The 24088-nt window shown below is 45.5% G+C and overlaps 1 protein-coding gene across 4 annotated transcripts in view; it reads right to left on the bottom strand.

Moving 5' to 3' along the window:
- The window catches only part of postnb (periostin, osteoblast specific factor b), a 102528-nt gene that overhangs the window by 38156 nt on the left and 40284 nt on the right, over positions 1-24088 (bottom strand). For all 4 annotated transcript variants that reach the window (XM_038817811.1, XM_038817814.1, XM_038817812.1 and 1 more), the window contains exons 6-11: positions 16622-16768; positions 14141-14282; positions 9952-10164; positions 6252-6386; positions 2865-3013; positions 67-203 (exon numbers count right to left, since the gene is read on the bottom strand). In XM_038817811.1, the coding sequence (XP_038673739.1) occupies positions 67-203; positions 2865-3013; positions 6252-6386; positions 9952-10164; positions 14141-14282; positions 16622-16768 (923 nt within the window). The remainder of the gene's footprint in view (positions 1-66; positions 204-2864; positions 3014-6251; positions 6387-9951; positions 10165-14140; positions 14283-16621; positions 16769-24088) is intronic.

The raw sequence follows: 24088 nt of genomic DNA, 5'->3' as shown, positions 1-24088 counted from the left end.
CCCATGTGGACCCATGAAATAACTAAGTCACAAAAGCCCCAACAGCTGGGACAACTCAATACTCACCTAAAGCGAGGATCATCTCTCAGAATTTGCAGCAAAGACTTCTCTGATGGGATAATGACCTTTCTGATCATGTGAATTACACCGTTTCGTCCCTCCTTGCTGCCTCTGAGCATGCAGGAATTCTCAATGCAAACTGCCTGACAGAAAGTAACAAACAAACTTCAATACCCGGACAAAATTAACCACATCTTACTTTAAAATACAAGTTTGTTTTTCTTTAGTAACTCAGAAGGAAATATTTTTATCAGGGAAGGCATTTTTCTTGATTTATTGTTACTTACAGATACAACTATTTTAACGTACTGTGAGACTTTGACAGTCGACTAAATTTGTAAATTTGTTGAGCTAGCTGTGATTTTTGGCAGCTCCATCAATGAAGTTACAATACATGTCTCTCGTGAACCTGTTACAGGCTATTGCTCTGCAACAAATACAGAGGCATTGCACATCTGATTGGCCGAAACTGTGTTATTCCCAAAAGCTTCACTTCAACTTTATTCAGAGTATATTACTACTTTAATTTGGGTGCAAATATTCCTTTTCTATGTCAGAAAGATCATGGATATGCCAAGATCCCTACTTGAATCATTTTAAGCATCAAGTACTAGACGAAGGCTCTACTTTTCACCACATTGAAGAACCTCTCTGCTGTGGCTGAAATGGTGGAAGCGCCTGAAAATCATAAGTCCTGCTCCAAACCGGACACTTCCCATTTTCTTTGGGGCCACTTCGCATTTTGCAGTTTATGGAGGCACTGGTCATTTAAATCATCAGCCATCTCCATTCAAATTGGATTTTGGCAGCCCGGGAGTACAAAATCCAAAGTGTGCAGAAAGTCCTGCTAAGGGAAGGACTGGACTTTGTGGATTTGTTTACACAATCAGGATATCCTTTTCAAGAGGTAAGGTGCCTCTTTGTATGTGGGCTTGGGACATCACTGGGGTGCCATTTGGGGGCAAGTAAGGTACCCTTCGGTGAAACTTGGGTGTCCTTTGGGCTAGGTCCGATGCCCTTTGGAATTGTTAAAATTAGGCTTGAATGGGTATTAAAATGCATGAGCTCATTAACTCATTAGAACTGGCAATTGTACCTGTCGATATTAACTGTCAAAAGCATAAAGAGGACCTCTCAGAAGTATTAAGAGTATCTGTTAAATTGACCTGTTGAAAGTGTCAAAAGGTACTGTCAACAGCACCTGTCAAAGGGAGCTGTCAAGGTATTTAAAAGTCCTGCCCTTTAAATGTTTGGAAGAAGTTTCTGGAATGTTAAAAAAAAAAATTTCTTGCTTTTTCACTCTGTCTCCTGACATTGGTTTGAGGGCTTATGGTACTGGTTTCCTGTTGCATGACTGATTTCTCAACCATCCATTGTCACAGTATGTGTCTGCATTGTCAATGTTTGGTTGACAGCTGCAAATGGTTTTGACTATGAATTCCAGTGATGTTGTAATAATGTATTGCGCACTTGCAATGTTTGTCTCAGATATTTATGTATCTTAGGGAATATAAATGTAATAAGTGGGTTTCTATGAATGAGGGTGCTTTTTTCAATATTCTAAAGTCTGCAAAAGATACCTCAAACTTTATTTCATAGAACTATGTTTTATCTCATCTCAATGTGCATCCTGAGGTCTGCCTACAGTCGATACTAGGTGAGTTGGCATAGCAGGTATAAGGGGAAAAATTGTTTACAAAGCCAGCATAGGACTAGAGAAGGAAAAACAGGGTGGGTACAGGGGCCTAGGTAGACATGGTGGGTATGGTTGCCAAAGGGGTTAGGTACAGAGTATAAGGTGGCAGGGGAAGGGAGTGGAGGGTATGAGGGAGGTGAGGGCTGGAGGGATATTTCAGTGTTGTATACTTTAAAAAAATATTTTGGACACAGCACCAGAACCCCAAGGCAGATCATCCGCCCAGTCTATCTCCAAACCCGGCAGCTTCCTCAGGTCTTACTGACAGCTGACCTGACTTCTAATGTAGCCCGCCCCCAGCCCCAGACTGGAAAACTGATGGCCTGGCAGCCATTTTCAGAAGTCCGGTTCAGGGAGCCAGAAGCCCCCTTGATCTGCGCACCTGACTTGCGGACAAAACTTCAGGCCCAAATTTGCAATATCGATGACTGGGGAATAACCTTTATAATTAACCTCACTTCAATATTGGGCTGATTTAAATTCAATCAACTTCCACAAAGGATCAACTATCTTCATGAAGTAAAAAAAAACCGTGCCAAAAATGTTTCCATTGTACCAATAGAATTGAATTCGTAGGAGCTCAGAAAATATTTTAGGCTCATGAATTATGACAATACATTTAGAGTTTTTCAACATCCTAATGTCATGATTGTTTTTAAAAGTTGCAACTGAGAAGTACTTCATATTGTTTTCACAATTAACAGCCTCCCCGAACAGGCGCCGGAATGTGGCGACTAGGGACTTTTCACAGTAACTTCATTTGAAGTCTACTCGTGGCAATAACCGATTTTCATTTCATTAAATTATAGTTTTGAATTTATTCTGTTTCCTTGCTACTTTTATTGTGACTCGCTTCCTGAGGATTCATTTTGATATAGTATTTAAAGTTTAAGAGTGGTCACCTGGTCAATGCAAAGGTTTCAGTGAAGCCATCAACAATCACCGACTGTAGCTACATTACTCACAACCAATCATTCTGAGACCAGACTGTGAACTCCTCCTCGTTCTTTACTCCATTCTAACCAGCTGTTAATCCAATATTCTACCCCTCAATACATTCATTCCACTTAATCGTCTCCAAAATTAAAAGACCTTCTGAATTACTTACAGTGCGGTAGATAAAAACCCTGAGGAAGTTTCCTCCTAATGTCTCCAGCCTTTGTCCATTGTACAACTCATTGAGGACCACTTTTAGCTTCAGAATGTGGTTTTTAAGGATTAGCTTCAGTAACCTTTGGTCATATGCCATAACATCCGCTGTCAAATAGAACGGAACAGGTTGTTTTGAATTGGATAGTCTGATGAGGACATTCATATTTAAGGAAGGTTCTGAACATACTTAGAAATATAATTCCTGTTCCTTTCATTCTATTATTGGTTGTAATTGTCCGGTCATCAGGATTCTCTTTCTCACTGGCAGCGCAACCCCGCCCATGAATTTCCTTGTGGTGTGGGGTGGTTTAAATGGGAAATCCCATTGACAAGGAGATAGAATCCTACCGCCAGTGAATGGCGCCCCCCCAAGAAACACACGGTTGGGGGACCGCAGAACCCCGCCCATTTTTTAATTCAACATATATTACCATCTATTAAAATATTTTGGCCTGAATAACAATTAATTCTGACAATTACTGAGAATTAGGTTACCAAGTATGCTGTGTGAGTGAACACCGTTAAAATAAATCTGTACAGTCCTAAACAGAGGATTTTTAAGTTACATTATCTGCTAACTTGATCCCTTGAACTATCAGATTGTAAACATTCAAAGCAATCACTAGCACTGATTGAAAAATCAAAGAAATCGTCAAAATACAGAAAAAGAAACGAGCAAATAGGTGAACCAGATTCCTTTGAATGGTTGATTTCTAAAGTGCTGATGATATAAACACCTCCCTCTTCAATTGATCTTACAATGGACCGTGCAAGTTAAACATAGAAAGAAGTCCACAATGGAATCAAATTATATTCAGATAGTGATTCACGTGTGTGCGGATGTCCAAATTAATGGAATTTTAACATAGCGACACAGCATTCCTCACCCCTCTTTCTGGGGCCATTAATCAAGCAGAGCCCAGCCAAAGTATAGCCCATCTAACCCAGCGCAAACCTATCTGAACTTGCCATTTTGGGACATTAACATAGCCCTGTGTTAAACTCATTTGACAGACAGCGCCTGTAATTAGAATAAGGGGTAGAAAGTGGAATAGGAAGGCTATAAATGCACGAATGGCTGCCTGTCTTGGTGCCTTTTCATTGCTTACCCAGAAAGCATCCAAAAGACCTCCAGCTCCAAAGAACCAATGGGACCCTGATTTATGTTGTATATCCAGGTTCATCACTAGCAAAGAAAAACTAACAAAAAGCAATTGTTTTGAATCCAGATCCACTGAGATAATGGGCGTGGTTCAGTTGACTTAAACTAAATCTGCTGTTGGGCGCGTTTGGTGGGTTGTTTCTCAACATTTGCAGCGCCGAGAATCACCCTGCTATTCAGCAACACATTGCCTTTCTTTTGACCTTGGGAGTTTCTCTCCGCTGAGGTTGCACTTAGAATCATTTCCTGCTGGCGAATTAATGGTGTTCACAGATCGGGGCGCCATTTGATTGGCAGCCCCAATCTCCCCCATCCCCCCCCCCCCCCCCCCCCCCCCCCGCTTTCAGGCCCCCTGGCTATCTGCCCCCTCAACCTTGTCAAGGCCCCTGGGAATCCCCACTCTCACCCCCCTCCAATTGGTATCCCCCTCCCTTGGGCCCAACACCTGGCAGTGCCAGCACAGGGTACCACCCTCCACTGTCCCCAACCACCCTGGGTCTCCAGTGGGCTGTGAGACCCCCCCCTCCCCCATCCCAAAGTGCCGTTACACCTCATTCATGTTTGCACCCTGACAAGGTCTCCCCGGTGTGGCCGTTGACTCCCAGGCGGCAGATGAATCTGGCGTCCAGGTATTTACTAATCATTTAGGTCTGCAGATCTGGATCCCGTCTAGCGAGGGCGAGATCCAGATCACGCCGGGCGAAGCGAGTCGGGTAACTCGCAATGGGCCCAGCATGGAGATGGGCTCCCGTGCAATACACCCGTTGCACCCAATATGAACAAGCAAATGAAGATACAAACTGTGACACAAAAGCTATCTGCAGTCTTACTGCACATTATCATGAATGGAGGCTGCTACCTAGCAGTTCTATACGAACCCTAAATTAATTAGTTGGGAGGTTGGTTACTGTCCATTTTGAAACCTGTAAAATAATTGCTTAGTTCAGGAAGTTAATATATCTAACGTATAACAAGGACAATTTAATGTTGTCAAAAATAAAAAGTCCAAAATATTACACCCCACTGGGGCGTGGGCTGGCAGGCAAAGGAGTAAAGTATCAGGTGGGATGTGTGTGGATGGAGGGGTTGATGTCACCTACCTGCCTTCACGAGTATTTTACCAACAGCATGGTAGGTGGCACACAGCCCACCCACCTTTTGACTAATTGAGGCCCTGAAGTGGCCAATCAATGGCTCTTAAGTGCGTCTTCCAATATATTCCTCCTGTTCAGTCACCCTGTGTCCAACAGAGGCGCTCCCCAATGGTGATCGCTCCCTCTCTTTGTTTAAGCCATTACGATTGTGGCCAACCCACAGTCCATGCACTGGAGCCTGCCCAACTGACCCCGGTGAACAACCCCAACTCACCTTTAAATGTGGCCTTCATGTTGCTCTTCATGGTGGATAGACGTTAGTGCCAACAGTGGCCACCGCTTTCAGTGGTGCTGCTGGGACTGGAGAGCTGCTGGGTACCTGACTTGGATCAGCAGCTTGAGGAGGTAGGCATCCTGGTTGGGATGGAAGATGTCACCCTTAGCCACTTAACACTTAGCCCCTGGGCTGGGCCACCTCATTCAGCCAAAGTGTTTTAAACAATTATCCTGAAGTAACTGATTATATTATCACTCAAGCGACAAGTGCACCTGAATGGCCACAATTTTCTTGCACTATTGATTAATTCCTTTGTCTGCTATTCTAAAAGAAGCATTAAACCATTTACAATATCCACCTTAAAGCCTCTGTTAAAAGAGCGGCCAGAGAAATGTTATCTGAATGCATTAGGTACATGAAACATGGGCGTCACAGGCTGACCAGCATTCATTGCCCACTCCTGAGATCATTGCTGAGTATCTGGAGTCACATGTAGGCCCAGACCAGGGAAGGATGGTGGATTTCCTTCCCTAAAGGATATTAGTGAACCAGATGGGTTATTAAATACAATCGGCATTGGTTTCATGGTCATCATTAGACTTTTAAGTCCAGATTTTTATTGAATTCAAATTCCACTATCTGCCATGGTGGGATTAAAACCCAGGTCCCCAGAGCATTACCCTGGGTTGCTAGTCCAGAAACAATGCCACTATGTCACTGTCTCCTCTCACAATAATACTACAAAATGTAGACTTGTTTTGCAAATCAAAATCAGCAGGTTGCATGAAATATTTGACAGTGATGATTTACCATCAAAGGCGTCATTCATGGGAGCAAGTAACGTGTACTCATTTTCTTCAGTGAGAGCAGCAGAAACTCCGGTTTCCTTCACTAAATCATAAAACGTGGTCTGTTTGCCATTCGTCAGCTCCAGGACCTGCATTGCTTTACATGCAATAAGAAACAAGGTATCAGTAATGGCACAGTTCATCAGTAGTTGATCAGATTTCCTTTACTTGTATTACTTGCATCATTCAGCTCAATACAGCTCTTTCAGCGATTGTATTAATTTATCTGTAGGATTCAAATTATTGGGTAATATATGAAAGACTATTGATTATGCATTGACATTTTACCTTCAAGAACTCTTAAGTTTCTTCCATTTTTATTATTATCAGAATAGAGCTGTTACATCCGATTAGGACTGTTATTTTAAGGTGGAAAGATACACACGTGATTAGGAACTGGGGTCATAGCCTAAGAATAATGGGTAAGCCATTCAGGACTGAGAACTTCTCTCAGAGTTGTGAATTTGTGGAATTCTCTACCACAGAAGGCTTTCGGGGCCGGTTCATTGGATATATTCAAGAGGCAGCTGGACGTGGCCCTTGCAGCTAAAGGGATCAAGGATTATGGAAAGAAAGTGGCAGTGGGATACTGAATTTGCACGATCAGCCATGATATTGAATGGTGGTGCAGGCTCGAAGGGCCGAATGGTCTACTCCTGACCTATTTTCTATGTTTCTATGTTTCAATAGCAAACTGGTCACAAAAGTGAGATCTGTAGGAAACATGGCGCAGCAGCAGAAAGTAAAGGATAATAGTCGAGGGGTGTATCTGTAACAGTGGGGTTCCTGGGGGCTCTGTACAAGGTCTCATTCTTTTTGTGGTAATATAAGGAGCATGATTATGAAGTCTGTAAATTATACAAAAGTCGACCATGAGGTGGAAGCAGACTGCAGGAAGCTATCAATGGTGGGTGGACAGAAAAGCAGCAAATGGAATTCAGTCTGCAAAAGTATTTGGGGATAGTGGATTTAGGGAAGTCAAACAAGACAAAGAAGTACACAATGAACAGCAGGATACCGAGAAATGTAGAGGAACAGAGAGACCTTGGAGTACATGTCAACAGAACCTTGAAGATATCAGAACACATAGCTAAAATGGTTAAGAAGGCACATATCACATTTTCCTTTATCAATCAAGGAGGGAAAAAGTACTGGAACTGTATAAATCACTAGTTTGTCACCACATCAAGCAAGGATGTGATCCGATTCGAGAACGTACAGGGGAGATTGCCAGGAATGTAGAATTTTAGCCATGAAGACTGAATGAACTGGATTTGCTATCATTGGGAAGAAGAGGCTGAGGGAAGATTTGATTGATGTGCACAAAATTATGACGGGCCTAGATAGAGTGCATAGGGAGGAGCTGTTTCCTTTTGAAGGGAGAATAGAATTAAAACAATTAAGAGGAGGAATGAAGGGAGTTGATGAGAAGATACTGGGAGTCTGAAGCTCACTGCCTGAAAAGGTGCTGAAGGCAGGTATCCTCAACACATTTAAATGGTACTCGCATACGCTTCAACGTGCCATAATCTACAGGGCACAGACCAAGAGTTGGAAAGTGAGATTAGGTTGCATGGTTCCTATTCCACGGGCACAAACACAATGGCTTCTGTCTATGCTATAAACCTCTGTGATTCAATGATTCTCTATAATGGCGGTATTGTTAACTTTGCGAGCACAAATAGAACCTGCTGATGGTTCCAGGTTAGCATCACGGCCATTTTTGGAAACTTAATAACTGGTTATAATCTAACTTTTGCGTTAACATACTGGATGGTCCAGCTTTCTTACTAGCTTGGAGCAGCGCTACAGGTCCAGATCTAATATGTGACTGTATGCCATTCCACAGAATGTAGCTACACTTATTATTGTTGGGGGGGGGGGGTCAGTAGATATGGGCAGTATAACCTGTCCAGCACAACTGAGTCACATTTAAAACAATAGTGCACTGCACCTCCGCAATCAGGAACTCGTGCGATAAGCTAAGTTTGCAATGGGGAATCTAAGTACCTAATTACTCAACAGATTATTTTTAGAGATTAATAGGATCCATATTGATTGTGATAAGGTCAACAAAACTAAACACACAATACTGTGAAAACATTAAATTGAAATAGTTTCATGTTCATTTAAATATATTGTAGTTTAAAGAATTATGACATTTCAAATGTGTAATTTTTTAATGAGTAAAATCACTTTTCCATTGAATGACTTGATTGTTACACAAATCTAGCAACATTAATCCTGTTGGTGAATTAACTTTCTAATGTAATAGTTTCAATGGGTCTCCTATAGCTGCAATAATTATTTAGATGTGTGACACCCAAGTAAAATAATGCAGTGCTCTATTGAAAATCATTGTGATGGATGCATTCTTTGCAAACTCTTGACCTGTTTTCAAATGTTTTCTTATTCCACAATTTGAATTCTTGTGTTGAGGAGCTGTTAGATTGAATGGAAAACTGTGTCTGTGTGAATGCTGGGGGAGGATATTAAGAGACTTACTTATGATGGCATCTTATCTATCAAATCAGTTCCTCCAGGGAAGAAAGTGATGTGCTAAAACTCACTGGAAACCTGACAGTGCAGTATCACATTTAATTTAACCAGCATGAAAAACACCTACGCTTCACAATGTGTGCATTCTGGAATCTTTGATCCACTGCATCAGTGTGATTGTGTGTACTCAATAACTGGTACAAATGAGACATTTCGGTATTCTTCCCATTTTATGGATATTTGTGTTTTTATTTTTCAAACAAAGGGTAATTTCGGCATCAGAAATTAATTCCTGGTAATAAGTAGATATTTTCAATTGGTACAAACTCACACGTTTGCTCCTTATACGGTAAGCAGTGATATGTGTAAGAAAGGTGTAGACCAGTGGAGGGCAATCTGCTGCCCAGCGACCACATACGGCCCATCTTAGTTTTGAGTGTGGCCCATCAGACATTTTGTTGACAGTTTCCCAAGTGTAGGGTTGCCACGTTCTGCTTATTTCCGTCCACGTAGTTTTTTTCCTACTGATACGACTGGAGTGGTACACACGTAAAGCAAGGGCTCGTGAAGTGAGGTGTGCGCTGATTGCTCACACCATTGACTGTGAGAGCCGTGCGCTTCCTCTGAGTCCAAAATGTAAATATTTCTTTGCAAGCAAGGGCTTTGACAAAGGGTCATCTGGACTCGAAACGTTAGCTCTTTTCTCTCGCAACAGATGCTGCCAGACCTGCTGAGATTTTCCACCTTTTTCTCTTTTGGTTGTAAATATATATTTAGTTTTTACCATCTGAAGTTGATGACAGTTCTATTAATATCTGAATGATTAAGCATTTTCTATAACTTGTTATAAAATAGTTGGCGTGTATTTAATGTATTTAATCTTCTTCATGGAGCCATGGTCAGTGAACAAGCCAGATTTCAATCTTGCAGCTTACTGTGATGAAGGCGGGCCTCGCATGCGGCCCACTCAATAGCCTAGGTTGCCCATCACTGGTATGCATCTTTCATCAGCTTCAAATCAGGCCAAAAAGTTTATTGTGTTGAACTCTCATTCAATTGTCAAAATTAGAACTACAACAGTTTCCTTGGAAAATGTGTACCAGGACGACAAGAAGTACATGTCATTGAATGAATTCTGTCACTCCAAGGCTCTCATTAATTACCTGCATCTGGAATCAGTACTTTATCAATTAAGTGAATCACACCATTGCTTGTGACAATGTCTTTGCGATTGACCATCCTCTGCCCATTAACAGTAAGACTATCACCGTCACATCCAATCTCTATCTGTGTTCCTTCCAAGGTAGCATAGGTTGACCCAGACATAATAGCTTCTGAACACTGGACAGAGTTGAGAATGTGGTAGTTCAGCATAGCTGCAAGGAAATGACAGAAGATTAATGTCGTCAAACAGACTAGATCACATTCAATTTGCTCTGATGCTGAATACCACCTGAAAGCACGAGTGGGAGTTGAAATCTGTCGGGTGTGTGGGGTGTGTCACAGCACTGTCAGCGACTTAGGAAAATGGTTCTTGATGATACAGATCAGAAATGTGGAGTGGGATTGGGATAGTCTGGCATTGGGTTAATCCAGGACCAGGGGGAAGGGCAGGTGTGGAAGCCCTGGACAAAGAAAGGCCCAAGGTATCCATGTGTGTATGACGTTTATAAAGTAAGAAGAATGTGAACTACCTGGGCCTCCTGTGGCCATGATCAGCCTTTTACTGGAAGGGTTGAGACTCCGCAATCAGGCCTGCAGTGTAGTCAGGTCTGTGTAAAATGGTGTCAATGGGACAAAACTTAAATTAGGGCCTTGCTCCACAGTTATGCCTGATTCAGCTAGTTGAGGAAACTGTGATATCCCACACAGGACCTACAGGGTTGAAATGCTCGTCTTCCCCATGCTCCTTGTGGCGAACGACCTCCCCCGCGAGGGTCGGGGTATCTCAATTACTCAGTGTGTATAAGGTCAGCCAGTAAGGCACCGACCAAGCAGGAACCCGGGGGGTCTATCGGGAAGTGTACATATATCGTCTATAAATAAAACTTTGTTCTTTTTTTTGCTCGGTGTGGACTCCCCGTGTCTTTACTTAAACAAACATTTTGAAAACCACCCATTTACCCTGTAACTACTGAGATGGTTAGGCAGAAAGATGTGATTAAAATCAAGAAGACCTACTATTTCAACCAGAACCAATAAAAATAATAAAAACGTTCATTAGCTCAAGATTTCGCACATGTATGCATTAGATCCCATTTCTAATCATGCCCGATATAGCTGCCAAATTGGTGATATCAAGGAGTAATGCAGGAAGAGTTTTAAGGCTAAAACTGTCAAAAACAAATGTACAAATGCACAAAAACAAAAGTTGAGATCAATGAAATGAAACTGGGATAAAGGGTGGCTAAATTTGTTAATAGATGTTGCCAATTAATTTCTATTTCTTGTTGGAGAATCAAGAGTTAATTATCAAACTGAATTGTCGAACTCTAACAGGCCATGGAGCAAACAGGCTTCCCAAGAATAACAGGAGAGATGGAATGGTTGGCTGCCTATGAGCAATGGGGGATGAATTATGTTCTTCTCCAGGTGCCTTCTCGTCATCTGCAAGGGATGCCTGTGCGAGGAAACATGTGACTGGAACAATGTCAACCATGAGTAATAATGTATGGTTTTAGTGATTAATTTAACAAATACAAGCAGAGAGATCAATTAACAAGAGTTTGGGTGTCCTCAAAAAGGTCTGGAAACAATAAATTCATGAAGTCTGGAGGTAATTAATCATGAACGAGTTAGCCCAAAGAGGGAGAAAAACCCAATACGAGGTTTTTTATTGTATAGATTGATCACTTGTGCTGGTCGAATAAAATCTGTAAACTCAATTACGCTGCAAAAATCTTATTTGAAGTGTGTTGCTGGGAAACATGGAAGGAGGTTGACTCAACTTGTTGCCAGTGTTCTGACCCTGACACTTGCTGCAGACATCTATCTTCTGCAGCAGCAGCTACCTCTCATCCCCTCCAAAGGGGCTTCCAAGGAATTTATGCTGAACTTTTTAAAAACACCAGTTTGGCCTCAACTGTAGTCGTGTATCCATTTCTGGGAACCACGCTTCCGGAAAGATGGGAAGGTGAGGGTGCAAAACGGATTTATGAGAATGGTCCCAGAGACCAAGGACTTCAATCGAGTGGATAGTTTGGAGAAGCTATGGCTGTTTCCCTTGGATAGAGAAAAGGTTGAGGAGATTTAACAGAGATGTTCGAAACCATGAGGGGTTTGGACAGAGTAGATTGGGAAAAGCTGTAGTCATTGGCGGGAGACTCTCAACCAGGAGACATTGCCTATTCCACACCCTAACCACTCTCTGAGTAAAGAACCTACCTCGCACATCCCTCCGATATCTCCCACCCTGAATCTTATAGTTATGCCCCCTTTTAACAGCTACATCCACCCGAGGAAATATTCTCTGAACGTCCTCTCTAGCTATCCCCCTCATCATCTTACAAACCTCTATTAAGTTGCCTCTCATCCTCCTTCGCTCCAATGAGAAAAGCCCTGGCTCCCTCAACACCTCACAAGACCTACCCTCCAATCCAGGCAGCATCCTGGTAAATCTCCTTTGCACTCTTTCCAATGCTTCCACATCCTTCCCATAATGAGGTGACCAGAACTGCACACAATACTCCAAATGTGGTCTCACCAGGATCCTGTACATTTTCAGCCTAACCCCATGGCTCTTAAACTCAAGCCCCCTGTTAATAAATGCTAACACACTATAGGCCTTCTATTGGATTTAGGGTAAATGACCTGAGAGTGTGGCGGAGGCAGGTTCAAAAGTGACTTTCAAGAAAGGATTAAATAATTATCTGGATCGAAAGATAATGGCAGGCCTCCAGGGAAAAGGTGGGGGAGTGGGACTAGCTGAGTGGCTCTTGCAGAGATGTGGCTTTATAAGATGGGGTGAATGGCTTCCTTCTGTGCTGTAACCCACGTCTTTCGGGACTTGTGGGAGGAAACCGGAGTACCCGGAGGAAACCCACGCAGACACAGGGAGAAAGTGCTTGGACATAAATGTAAGTGTTGTTTTAAGGTAGGAAATGCATTGCAATCTCTCACAAAGCGAAATGTGATAATGACCAGATAATCTGTTTCAGTGATATTGATTGAGAAACAAGCGTTGACCAGGACATCTGGGATAATGACACGCTCTGTGCCATGGGATCTTTTACACCAACCAGAAACAGGACCTTGGACACCTCAAGCAAAAGCTCACCTCTGACAATGCAGTGGTGCAGTGTCAAGTGTAGGTAAAAACTTCAGAGCAAGTCTTTTTGTGAGCTTCAGCTGACTGGGTACAAAACCTATTACTCTCGGCTCTGGGGCAGGAATTTCACCCTCCACCCCCATGGCCTGCTTTCTGGCAATGGAGGCGGCTCGCCATTGGCCAGCGGCAGGATCTTCCAGTCTCGCCGATGTCAATGACGATTGCATTGTTTTCTGGCCACGTCACCAGTGACTCCACCGCAGAGAGTTGGCATCGACGGTGCCAGAAGATCCACCAGCAGGAAGGGCCAGAAAATTTAGCTCTTAGGCTGCAGCGTACATTGGGGAAGAAAATCCAAACATTCAGGGAGGGATAGAAAAGTGTGAGGAATCTTGCCAAATCTTAAGCTTTAATTTGAGTGAAATGCGATTTTTATTCCACTAGATTTGCAAAACATCCGTTTTTTAATGTGATATCCAGAAATAGGTGATCAGACAAAATTAACTATTCTTTAACGACATCTGTCAGTACATTCAAAGGCCAATAAAGTGATCAACTAAACCCTTATGAAAAATATGGGTTTGTGTCGAATGTAGTTTCCAAGTCACGAGTGCGTGCAAAGCTATTTACATGCAGCTGCAAAGACTGTTCTGCCACTCTTTAAACGATGTTAACAAAGCTTTAGGACTGGATTTATGACCAACAGGAATGTCATTTCAAAAACCCTTTGTGAATAGAAGTCTGCAAGCACACTGGAGAGGACCTTTGTGTGACGAGATGAAATGCATAATGTCAGTCGACAGCCTGCCTTACACCTCTCCTGGATTTTGTTTCAATCACCTGAATGGATAGCTGACTCGCTAGTTGACTTTATGCTTTTGTACAGAATCAAGATCAATGCCCTTGTGTCTATCAGGTCAGCAAACCGTTTTAACATATCTAAAATGCAAATACTGACACCAATCAAAGCAGGTTGTGGAATGCGGGGCGTAGCATCCGACAAAAGGAGGTAGTCCAACTGTTTGCTTTGAGCTCATTGACCTTGTCCTGTCATTTATTGCATTATGTATCACTTAACAAAGTACCTTTCAGTGCCACAGGGTCACTTAGGATGCGTTCCAGAACCTCTCGGGAAAGACTGTCGAACGCTTCATTGGTAGGAGCAAAGACTGTGTAATGTCCATCTTTGCCAAGGGTTTCAAGCAGTCCCGAGGCAGTGGCAGCAGCCTGAGGGGAAAGCACATTTGATAGCACCCAATGAGTTAGGATCCCACAAATAAACATTTATCCAATGATCCCAGGTTTAAATGCAGCTGTTGAAATTAAAGCAAGTTGAGATATTTGAATTGTGTAATACAAATCATTCATAATTTCCTCCAGATAAACGGCCATTAAGAGAAAAATGAATGGCAAAAAAAAACACAGTTACAGGTAGCAGTGCAGACTTCATTGACAAGAACAAATGGTTAAATAGTCTCCGGTCTAAACTTGAATAGTTCCATGTTTAACTATGTGATACCATTACAAGATACGGTGGCCAAAATGCTGCGGTTGTTGTGATTGACATTTGCCGCCGGCAGTGCACCCCCGCCGGCGGGTTTCCCGGTGGCTTGGGGCATTTACAATGGGAAATTCCATTGACAAGCGATAGCACATTCGTTCCTGCTTCCTGCTAACCCTAACATAGAACAGTACAGCACAGAACAGGCCCTTCGGCCCTCAATGTTGTGCCGAGCCATGATCACCCTACTCAAACCTACGTATCCACCCTATACCCGTAACCCAACAACCCCCCCCCCCTTAACCTTACTTTTTATTAGGACACTACGGGCAATTTAGCATGGCCCATCCACCTAACCCGCACATCTTTGGACTGTGGGAGGAAACCGGAGCACCCGGAGGAAACCCACGCACACAGTTAGGTTAGGGTTTAGGGTTAGGGTTAGCAGGAAGCAGGAACATTCGTGCCATTCGTTGGGGTGTGCCATTCATTGGGGTGTGATCTCAGCAGGCATGCCAGTGGGCACATATCTGAATAACATAGGGCAATTGGACACAATGTATCGCATGCCTGTTCAATACCCACAGTAACCCTGGCTTTGTAAAGCCTAGAGATTAGGGAGTTACCTGCCTCCCAAACTCAGAAGCATTCTCCTCAGCCTCCTTAGCAAAAAGGACAAGCAACACAAGAAAGGACAAGAGTGGAAGGTGTGTTTCCTGGCCTGAACTTCAGCGATGATGCCCAATGCACCGTGGACAAGGCAGTAATGCCTCCACTCCTTCAACAATGCCATGTACTCACTAAGGATTGGCAGAGGAGCATGCAGTTAAGGAACTCACTGCCCCGTGGCAGATATTTACTTGGTAAAGCATTGCAAAGACTCTGAAATTGCAGATAGCCAGCAGAAACAGATTCCTATCACTTCCAGGGCTTCCATTAATTTCCTGGTACAGCAATAGTCAGAGATCGGTAAAGTCTACCACAGAATTTGAGGCCTGCTGTCTTTATAGTTCCTCACAACCTTTCTCCTGATGGTGGAAGAATGCTATTTTTGACTGGACGCACCATCTTTCATGCAATACGATGTAAACAATGGCATGCTGTGACTGGGAAATTTAAAGGATGCTCCTGTCGAGGGTTGGACAAGAGACTGCATCTTGTTGTGAGGCCAGTGAGGTCCACTGGCACAATTGCCTTTGGGAAGAGTGGACTTTACTGGCAACGGCTGCCAAAGTGAGGTTTGCTACCTCTCTTTGCAAAATGTTAGAATATGATTGTGGTCATCATATTGACGAGCCTGGCATCCTTCTAATAGTTCCTTTTCCTGTGAACACATTAGATCAACCAGTGCCTGGGGGCAAACCCTCTGGAGTCACGGGGGAAGAGTATATAAATAAGTAGCTGCATCTGGCACAAAGACCACAAAATTCTAAATGCTGGAAAGAAAGAAAAACGGTCTCTTAAGAAGCCAACGGCGCTTGCTTTGATATAGTCCATGTCCTGCAACCTGCAAGTTCCATTGCACCATCATGTGACGTTTCACTGGCATGCTGGAGACTTGATGAACAGCAGGCCTTGGGCCCAAAAACAGCCTCTTTACGTTCCCTCCGAACACACTAACGAAGCTCCCATCTGCTTTGACTGGTGGCTTCAAACATCCATACCAGGCCCAACCCAAAAATTAAGCAGGACCTTGACCGAATGAAAATCTGATTTATGTCTGATTTTCATTCCACTCCACTACTGCCCAGAATTGGTACGGGAGGGAGACAAAAATCGCCTCCAATGTGTTCATTCACAATGTTGCCTTTAACACACTTCATTGTGCTGGGCCACTCAGGTTTTCAGGTAGAATATTCAGTACTTTTTAAACAAATGTTTAAACATAATTGTGCTAAAATACTTATGTATTAAATTAAATATTTATGAATTAAATATTTAACAATTAAATATTTAGTCAACATTGTGAAATTCAATCATTGTCAATATTTAATGTGCTGGGAAGCAGAGAATTATTTTGTTGTGATGATGCTTAATGTGGATCAGCTGTTAGACATCAACTTACCCTGAGAGAAGATAGCTCATCAGTTGCTTCAATTACGTCCGCTATGGTGTTACCGACTGCCGTGATAACTCGGTCAATGACGTGCACAATGCCATTGGTGGCAATCTGGTTTGCAGAAAGTACTTTCGCACAATTCACTGTAACAATCTGCAACGGTTTAGAAAAAGGAGAAAGGAATATATTCTGTCAGGTTTTTGCAATTGGTCGATTTTTTAAACTCAGTTTTCAAGACTCTGTTGACAGAGGAATATGATTAATGTTGGATGTTTTTAAAGTAAGAGCATTTTCAGTCTTCCACTGCCTTCATCATTGGCTCACATCTGTAGCACATCCTATCTCCTTCCCCTCCCTCCCCTCAACAACCCCCCCCCCCCCCCCGTCCTCCTCCTCCCTCCCCTCACTGCCCCCCCCATCCTCCTCCTCCTCCTCCCTCCCCTCACTGCCCCCCCCATCCTCCTCCTCCCCACTTCCCCCACCGCGTCTCTTCCCCCTCCCTTTGGGAAAGGTAACCCAGCTCCCTAACCTGGTCAGACTTAAATAGGACTCCAATCTCACACCAACATGGTTGATTCATAACTAGCCTCTGAAATGATCTGGTAAAGAATCTACATTAGTTTAGAAGACTCACTGACACCTTCTCAGAGCAGTTAAGGATGGACAATGTATTTCAGCCTTGTATACAGAATTGGAGGAATTTTATTTTTCAAGAGATTGGGGAGTACAGGTTCACAGCTCCTTGAAAATGGAGTCACAGGTGGACAGGGTGGTGAAGAAGGTATTTGGCATGCTTGGTTTCATTGGTCAGAACATTGAATTCAGGAGTTGGGACATCTTGCTGAAGACATTAGTAGTGACAATTTTAATAATCTTTAGTGTCACAAGTAGGCTGACATTAACACTGCAATGAAGTTACTGTGAAAATCCCCGAGTCACCACATTCTGGCGCCTGTTCGGGTACACAGAGGGAGAATTCAGAATGTCCAAATGACCTAACAGCACGTCTTTTGGGACTTGTGGCAGGAAACTGGAGCACCCGGAGGGAACCCATGCAGACACAGGGAGAACGTGCAGGCTCTGCACAGACAGTGACCCAAGCCGAGAATCGAACCTGGGACCCTGGCGCTGTGAAGCAACAGTGCGACCCATTGTGCTACTGTGCCGCCATTGGAGGCCACATTTGGAATACTGTGCACAGTTCTGAGGCGAAATTCGCCGACCCCACCAGGGTCGGAGAATCGCCTGGGGCCGCCGAAAATCCGGCCCCAGCCATGGCAGAGATTCTCCGCACCCGGGAAGTGGCAGCGGTGGGAATCACGCCACTCCGATCAGCGAGGCCCCTGCGGCGATTCTCCAGCCTGCGATGGGCCGAAGTCCCACCGCTGGGAGGCCTCTCCCGCCACCGAGGTTTGAACCACCTCTGGTGGTGGCGGGATCGGTGGCGCGAGCGGGCCCCGGGGTCCTGGGCGGGGCGGGGGGCGATCGGACCCCGTGGGGTGCCCCCACGGTGGCCAGGCCCGCGATCGGGGCCCCCCGCTCAGATTCCGGGCCAGTGCCCTGGGTGCACTCTTTCTCTTCCGCGGCCGCCACGGCCTCCGCCATGGCGGAAGCGAAACCCACATCGCGCATGCGCCGGAGGTGTATGCACCGACCGGCGAAAGCCTTTCGGCCAGCCCCGCTGCCGCTGGTTTTTTGCGCCAGTCTTCTGGTGCCAACCGCTCTGGCGCGGGGCTAGCCCCCAAAGGTGGGGAGAATTCCCCACCTTTGGGGAGGCCCGACCCCGGGGTGGTTGGCGCCACTCCCCTACGCCGGGACCCCTGTCACGCCGGGTAGGGGTGAACCCCGCCCCTGGTCACCCTATTATAGAAAGGGTATTATTAAACTAGAAAGAGTGTAGAAAAGATTTACTATGATGTTACCGGGACTTGATGGTTTGAGTTATAAGGATAGGCTGGATACACTGGGACTTTTGTACCTGGAGCGTAGGAGGCTTAGGGGTAATCTTATAGAGATCTATAAAATAATGAATGGCATAGAAAAGGGCCGCGATTCTCTGCTCCGGCGCCAGAGTGCCGACGTCGGCACCAAAACGGGAGTACTTTACTCAGGCGCCGGTTCAGAGACCCGATTCTCTGTTCCTGGGGGAGCGGCCCACACTGCTCCAGCTGCCGGTCCCGGTGTTGACCCAGCACCGCGGAATCTGCGCATGCGCCAACTGCCGGCGCCAACTAGTACATGCGCACTGGCCATCATTCCCGCGCCTACCCCGACGCCAAAAGGCGCAGGGATCCAGGCCTCCCCGCCGATTGGTGGGTCCCGATCGCGGGTCAGGCCACTACGGAGGGCCTCCCTGGGGTTGGACCTCCCCCTCTCCCCCTCTCCCCCCCCCCCCCCCCCCCCACAGGCCACCCCCAGACCCTTCAACCCCAAGGTCCCGCTGGTCCAGAGTATGTTAGAACGGCGCCAGCGGGACTCAGGCTTTTCCGGACGGCCGGGTTGGAAAATCGCGGCGCCGCTGGAGGATTGCCGCCAGGGCCGTTTGAGGAGATTCTCGGTGCGGCCCCGCGCCATGCGCCCCCGCACATTTTTTCATGGGCGGGAGAATGGCGTCCCGGCATCGGGGCGGCATGTCACGATTCGCGCGGCCCCCTGCCGATTCTCCGGCCCGAAGGTAGGGGAGTCTGAAACTAGAGGGCCTAGGTTTAAGGTGAGAGGGGAAGAGGTAAAAAAGAGTCCAGAGGGGCAATTGTTTCACACACAGGGTGGTGAATGTCTGGAACGAGCTGCCAGAGGCTGTAGTAGAGGTGGGTATAATTGTGTCCTTTAGGGGTAGCACGGTGGCCTAGTGGTTAGCACAACAGCCTCACGGCGCTGAGGTCCCAGGTTCGATCCCGGCTCTGGGTCACTGTCCGTGTGGAGTTTGCACATTCTCCCCGTGTCTGCGTGGGTTTCGCCCCCAGAACCCAAAAATGTGCAGAGTAGGTGGATTGGCCATGCTAAATTGCCCCTTAATTGGAAAAAATAATTGGGTAATCTAAATGTTAAAAAAAAAAATAATTGTGTCCTTTAAAAAGCATTCTGACAGTGAGATGGGAAAGATGGGTATCGAGGGATATGGGCCAAATGCAGGCAATTGGGACAAGCTTTGTGGTAAAAACTGGGCAACACGGATAAGTTTGGCTGAAGGGCCTGTTTTCAAACTGTAAACCTCTATGACTCTTATAATTCATTGGTCATCCCATTGTAGGAAGGATGTGATTGTACAGGAGGGGATGCAGGTGCTGCCTCGGCTGGAGACTCTGAGCTGTGGGGAAAGATTGGATAAGCAGGGGCTGATTTCCTTGGAGCAGCAAAGGTTGAGAGGGGACCTGATAGTGGAATATAAGATTATGAAGGGCATAGATAAGCTGCACAGATGCGTTTTTCATTAGTAAGGGGGTCAATAACCATGGGCACAGATTTAAGTTAAGGGGTAGAAGGCCAAGAGGGGAGTTGAGGTGAAGCTTTTTAACTCAGAGGATGGTGGGATTCTGGAACCCCCTGCCTGAAAGGGTGGTCGAGTCAGAAACTCTCAGAACATTTATGAAGTATTTAGATATTCACTTGCGCTGCTGGAACCTGCAGGGCTATGGGCCAAGTGCCGAAAAATGGGATTTGTGTAGTCAGATCTTTGGTGACCAACATGGACACAATGGGCTGATTGGCCTCCTTCTATTCTGTAAATGTCTATGAATCACTAACAATTAAAGTTAGACTGAAAATTGAGAGATTAAATGATCTACACATTTCAAATGAATGAACATAATCACTGTGGATACAAGAGCAGGTCAGAGACGAATAACTCACCTCCTGAATTCCTAAAGCCCGTCAGCCATCTAAGGTACAAGTCAGGAGTGTGATGGAATAATCTCCACTTGCCTGGCTGAGAGTAGCACCAAAAACACTCAGAAAACTCAAGGTTCATCCAGGACAAATTAGCCCGCTTTATTGGCACCCCATCCACAAACATTGACTCCCTCCAGCACAGAGTGCACAGTGGAAACAGTGTGCACCACCTACAGGCTGTATTGCAGCAACTCACCACAACATCTTCGATCCTTCAAACCCATGACTTCTAACACCCAGAAGATTATGCTCCGCAGACGCATGGAAACACCACCACCTGCAAGTCCCACACCATGCTGACTTAGAACAATGGGCTCGATCTACCCAACTGGGAACAGAGTCCCGCAACGCACGGTTAGCTGGGTGTTTTGCAGTGCTCAGAACTCTGAGAAACACGACGCCGTTGAACAGCGATTCGGGTAGATTGGGGGCCTCAGCAGGAAACGTGTGGCCAAGGCCGCACTTAGTCCCATTTACTGTTCTGAGGAACTCTGCTTGCCGGAAAACCTCAGTGCAGGGTGAGATCAGGATGCCATAAATGGTGACACTCCCCGATGTGACACCCAAATACCCCCCAAACCTCAACTAATGTATAAGGGGGTCCCCAGCAGCCCCCAGCCTCCCCACTCCCCCCCCATCCACGCAGCATACCCCCGGGATCAATCTGCAGTACAGGAAAAATTCCAGCTTGGCACCACCAGCCTGGCACTGCCAGTGCAACATGGGCATCTTAGCAATGTCAGGCACTGCCAGGATGCCCAGGGGCTGCAGCAGTGCCAGGGTGCCACCCTGCACAGTGGGCAAGCATCTGGGGGGGTGGACCACCGATCCCCTGGGAGACCCCCACAAGTGCTGTTCCATCTGGTCCCCATTTGTGGAGACCAGCACTGAACAGCGCTTGCCTGAGATCTCGAAGGCAAGGGAGTTAGATCCCATGCCTTGGGTAGATTGTGGGAATGCATATTAGAGTGAGACTAGCTTTGCATATTTGCTAAAAAGTGATCCAGACCACAATGGGCAGGATTCGCACTGTGACGTCTCGCAAGATCCTTAAGCGATCTCACTGGCTCGCCATACCTCGCGGGACCTAATCTCGCATCATCTACCGGCCATGTCGTGCTGCCTTTTGGGCGTAACGCAGCCGGTAGATCTGACCCTATATCACCGTTTCTTCACTAGTTGCTGAGTCAAAATTCTACAACTCCCATCCTAACAGCACTGTGGGTGTACCTACCCTATGTAGTCTGCAGTGATTCAAGAAGGTATCTGCCCCCCACCTTTTCAGGGCAGTTAGGGATGGGCAACTAATGGCAGCCTATCCAACAGCACTCACATGAACGCATTTTTTAAAAAGTGGCAGGGATGCAACAATTGATCATAGTACTCATGGCCTAGGAGGGGGAAAAGTCAATGAGAGATTCTGCTTTTTGATCAATGTCCCAGCAATTACCAGCCCTGAAGAGCAGGCATGTGACGGTCAAGGAAAAGCAGGATAATAAAAGGTAGTGATGGTCCTCGGGATCAATGCTCAGCAATATTGACTGGAAAGGCTCACATATCAAAGACAGGTACTTGGGTTAGAGACTGGTCTGCAGCAAGAGTTAGTAGGAGCTACACTGGATAACTCCCAAAAGCGAGTACTGGCATGGTCATGTGCAATTTCGTCACTCCTGCTCACAGAAGTGGAAGTAGGGTCCAACGATGTGCAGGTTAGGTGGATTGGCCATGCTAAGTTGCCCCTCAGTGTCCAGAGATTTTAAATTAGGTGAAGTTATGGGGATGGGTCGGGGATTGGGCCGAACGGTAGGGTTCACTTTCAGAGGGTCGGCTCAGACTCGATGGGCCGAACGGCCTCCTTCTGCACTGTAGGAATTCTATGGATTCTATCTTCATGCTCATTGTTATGATTGCTGAATGATGTCAGCTATGAGTTTCATACCCTTCAATAGGGTACCCAATATTGTGACTTGGTATCTATTTAAAATCAGCCTCTGTCTCCAGGGAAGGATGCTGCTAAGATTATTTGGAATAGCGCTGCTCAAGAAATGGCTGACCATACGGGAGAGCATTCATCAAGGTTTTCCAACACTGGGCTGCAGGTCTTCACAAGTGGGGAGAAGGAGTGGTGCTTTGTACTCCCAGGAAGCCCTCCAGACACACACTTGAGTACCCAGTGACTGCACCCCATGGACCATGAATGCTTAATTCAACCATCCCGGAGAAGAGTTAAGAATCAACCATTGCAGTGGATCTGGTGTGACATGCAGGCCAGTCTCAGTAAGGCGAGCAGACTCTTCCCTAATGGAAATATTTTCATCAGCAATCCAGTAGTTTCATAGCCATCAGTACTGATACTGGCTTTTTATTCCAGATGTATTTAATTAACTAAATTTAAAGTCCCATGAGATGTTGGTGGGAATTGAATTTACGTCTGTGGGTTACAAACAGAATCACGAGGCTACAATTCCCATCAGGGCTCGGATTACTGCACTCTAATCCATTTTTCATATCCAGCCCAGGTACAAAGAGCTGTCTTGGTCGGAGCTTCCTTTCCTATTCCTCATCTTCAATCTCTTCCTCATGTTCCTGCTCACCAGCTGTTTTCTATATAACTAGTGACAAGGGCTTTCACCTCATGATGCTGAGATGATGCATCAGATCATGATACAGCAGACAACCAATAATCGCAACACCTAATCTGTAGAGCACTGCAGGCTGGACCACAGTAATCGCAGGCAATAGAATTGTAACTCTAGCACTCCAATGGTCTGCTCTATCACATTCCTCATGGCAGCTGACTCTCTTGCATGCTAATGTGCATGTGGATTCCAAACCAGAGTTTTGAGTCATGTTGCCAGTACCTAGGCCTTGTGGCCCAGTAGCCAACCTTTGGTTTGCAATAGAGGCTAAAAGACAGTTGGCATTGCAGGCTTTGACAGAATGAAGGCATCAGGACTTCTGCCAAACAAACTGGGCATTGGCCTGCGTGTTACATTATCTGTGGTTACACACCACCTGAACATCGAGGAATCCTTTGCAGTTTCGGTAGAGTTGATTTGAGGTGCCTCCATAGTAATATCAAGGGAATCTAGCACCTGCAATTCAGGCAAACCCTCAAGCTCATTTGAGTTACTTCTCTTTGGAAAGGGGAAATTAAATGAAGTTATCCCTTTTTGGATAGAGAACCTCAATAATCTCCTTTTTAATGGATAATAGATTGTGAACTCTTGCCGCAATATCACCAGTTCTGGCTTAGAAGGAGCGAGATGCATTAAAGTTCATAGCTACACTTATCTACAGAGCCACTGGCAATGCAGTCCTTACTCTGCTCTGAAGTTGGGCTTGTGACTAGCAGTTGGCAGATTTCAGTGAAGGTTTGACAGCTAACTATTGGTCATCGTTGAGGCTCAGGTAGGAGAATTGCAGAGAACCTCTGCCCCATTCTTTCTCCTCCCTCTTCCAGCGACTTGTCTTGCTGTGTGTAACCTCTGTTCATTCTCCCAGTCATGCCCGATGCCAAAAGGGCTGCTTACTATCACACCCACATCTGACAGCAACTTGCAGGGGACAATGCCCACTTGTCGA

This window comes from Scyliorhinus canicula, chromosome 14 (genome assembly GCF_902713615.1).
Source record: "Scyliorhinus canicula chromosome 14, sScyCan1.1, whole genome shotgun sequence".
Lineage (NCBI taxonomy): Eukaryota > Metazoa > Chordata > Chondrichthyes > Carcharhiniformes > Scyliorhinidae > Scyliorhinus > Scyliorhinus canicula.
This window is presented reverse-complemented; position numbering and strand designations above follow the sequence as displayed.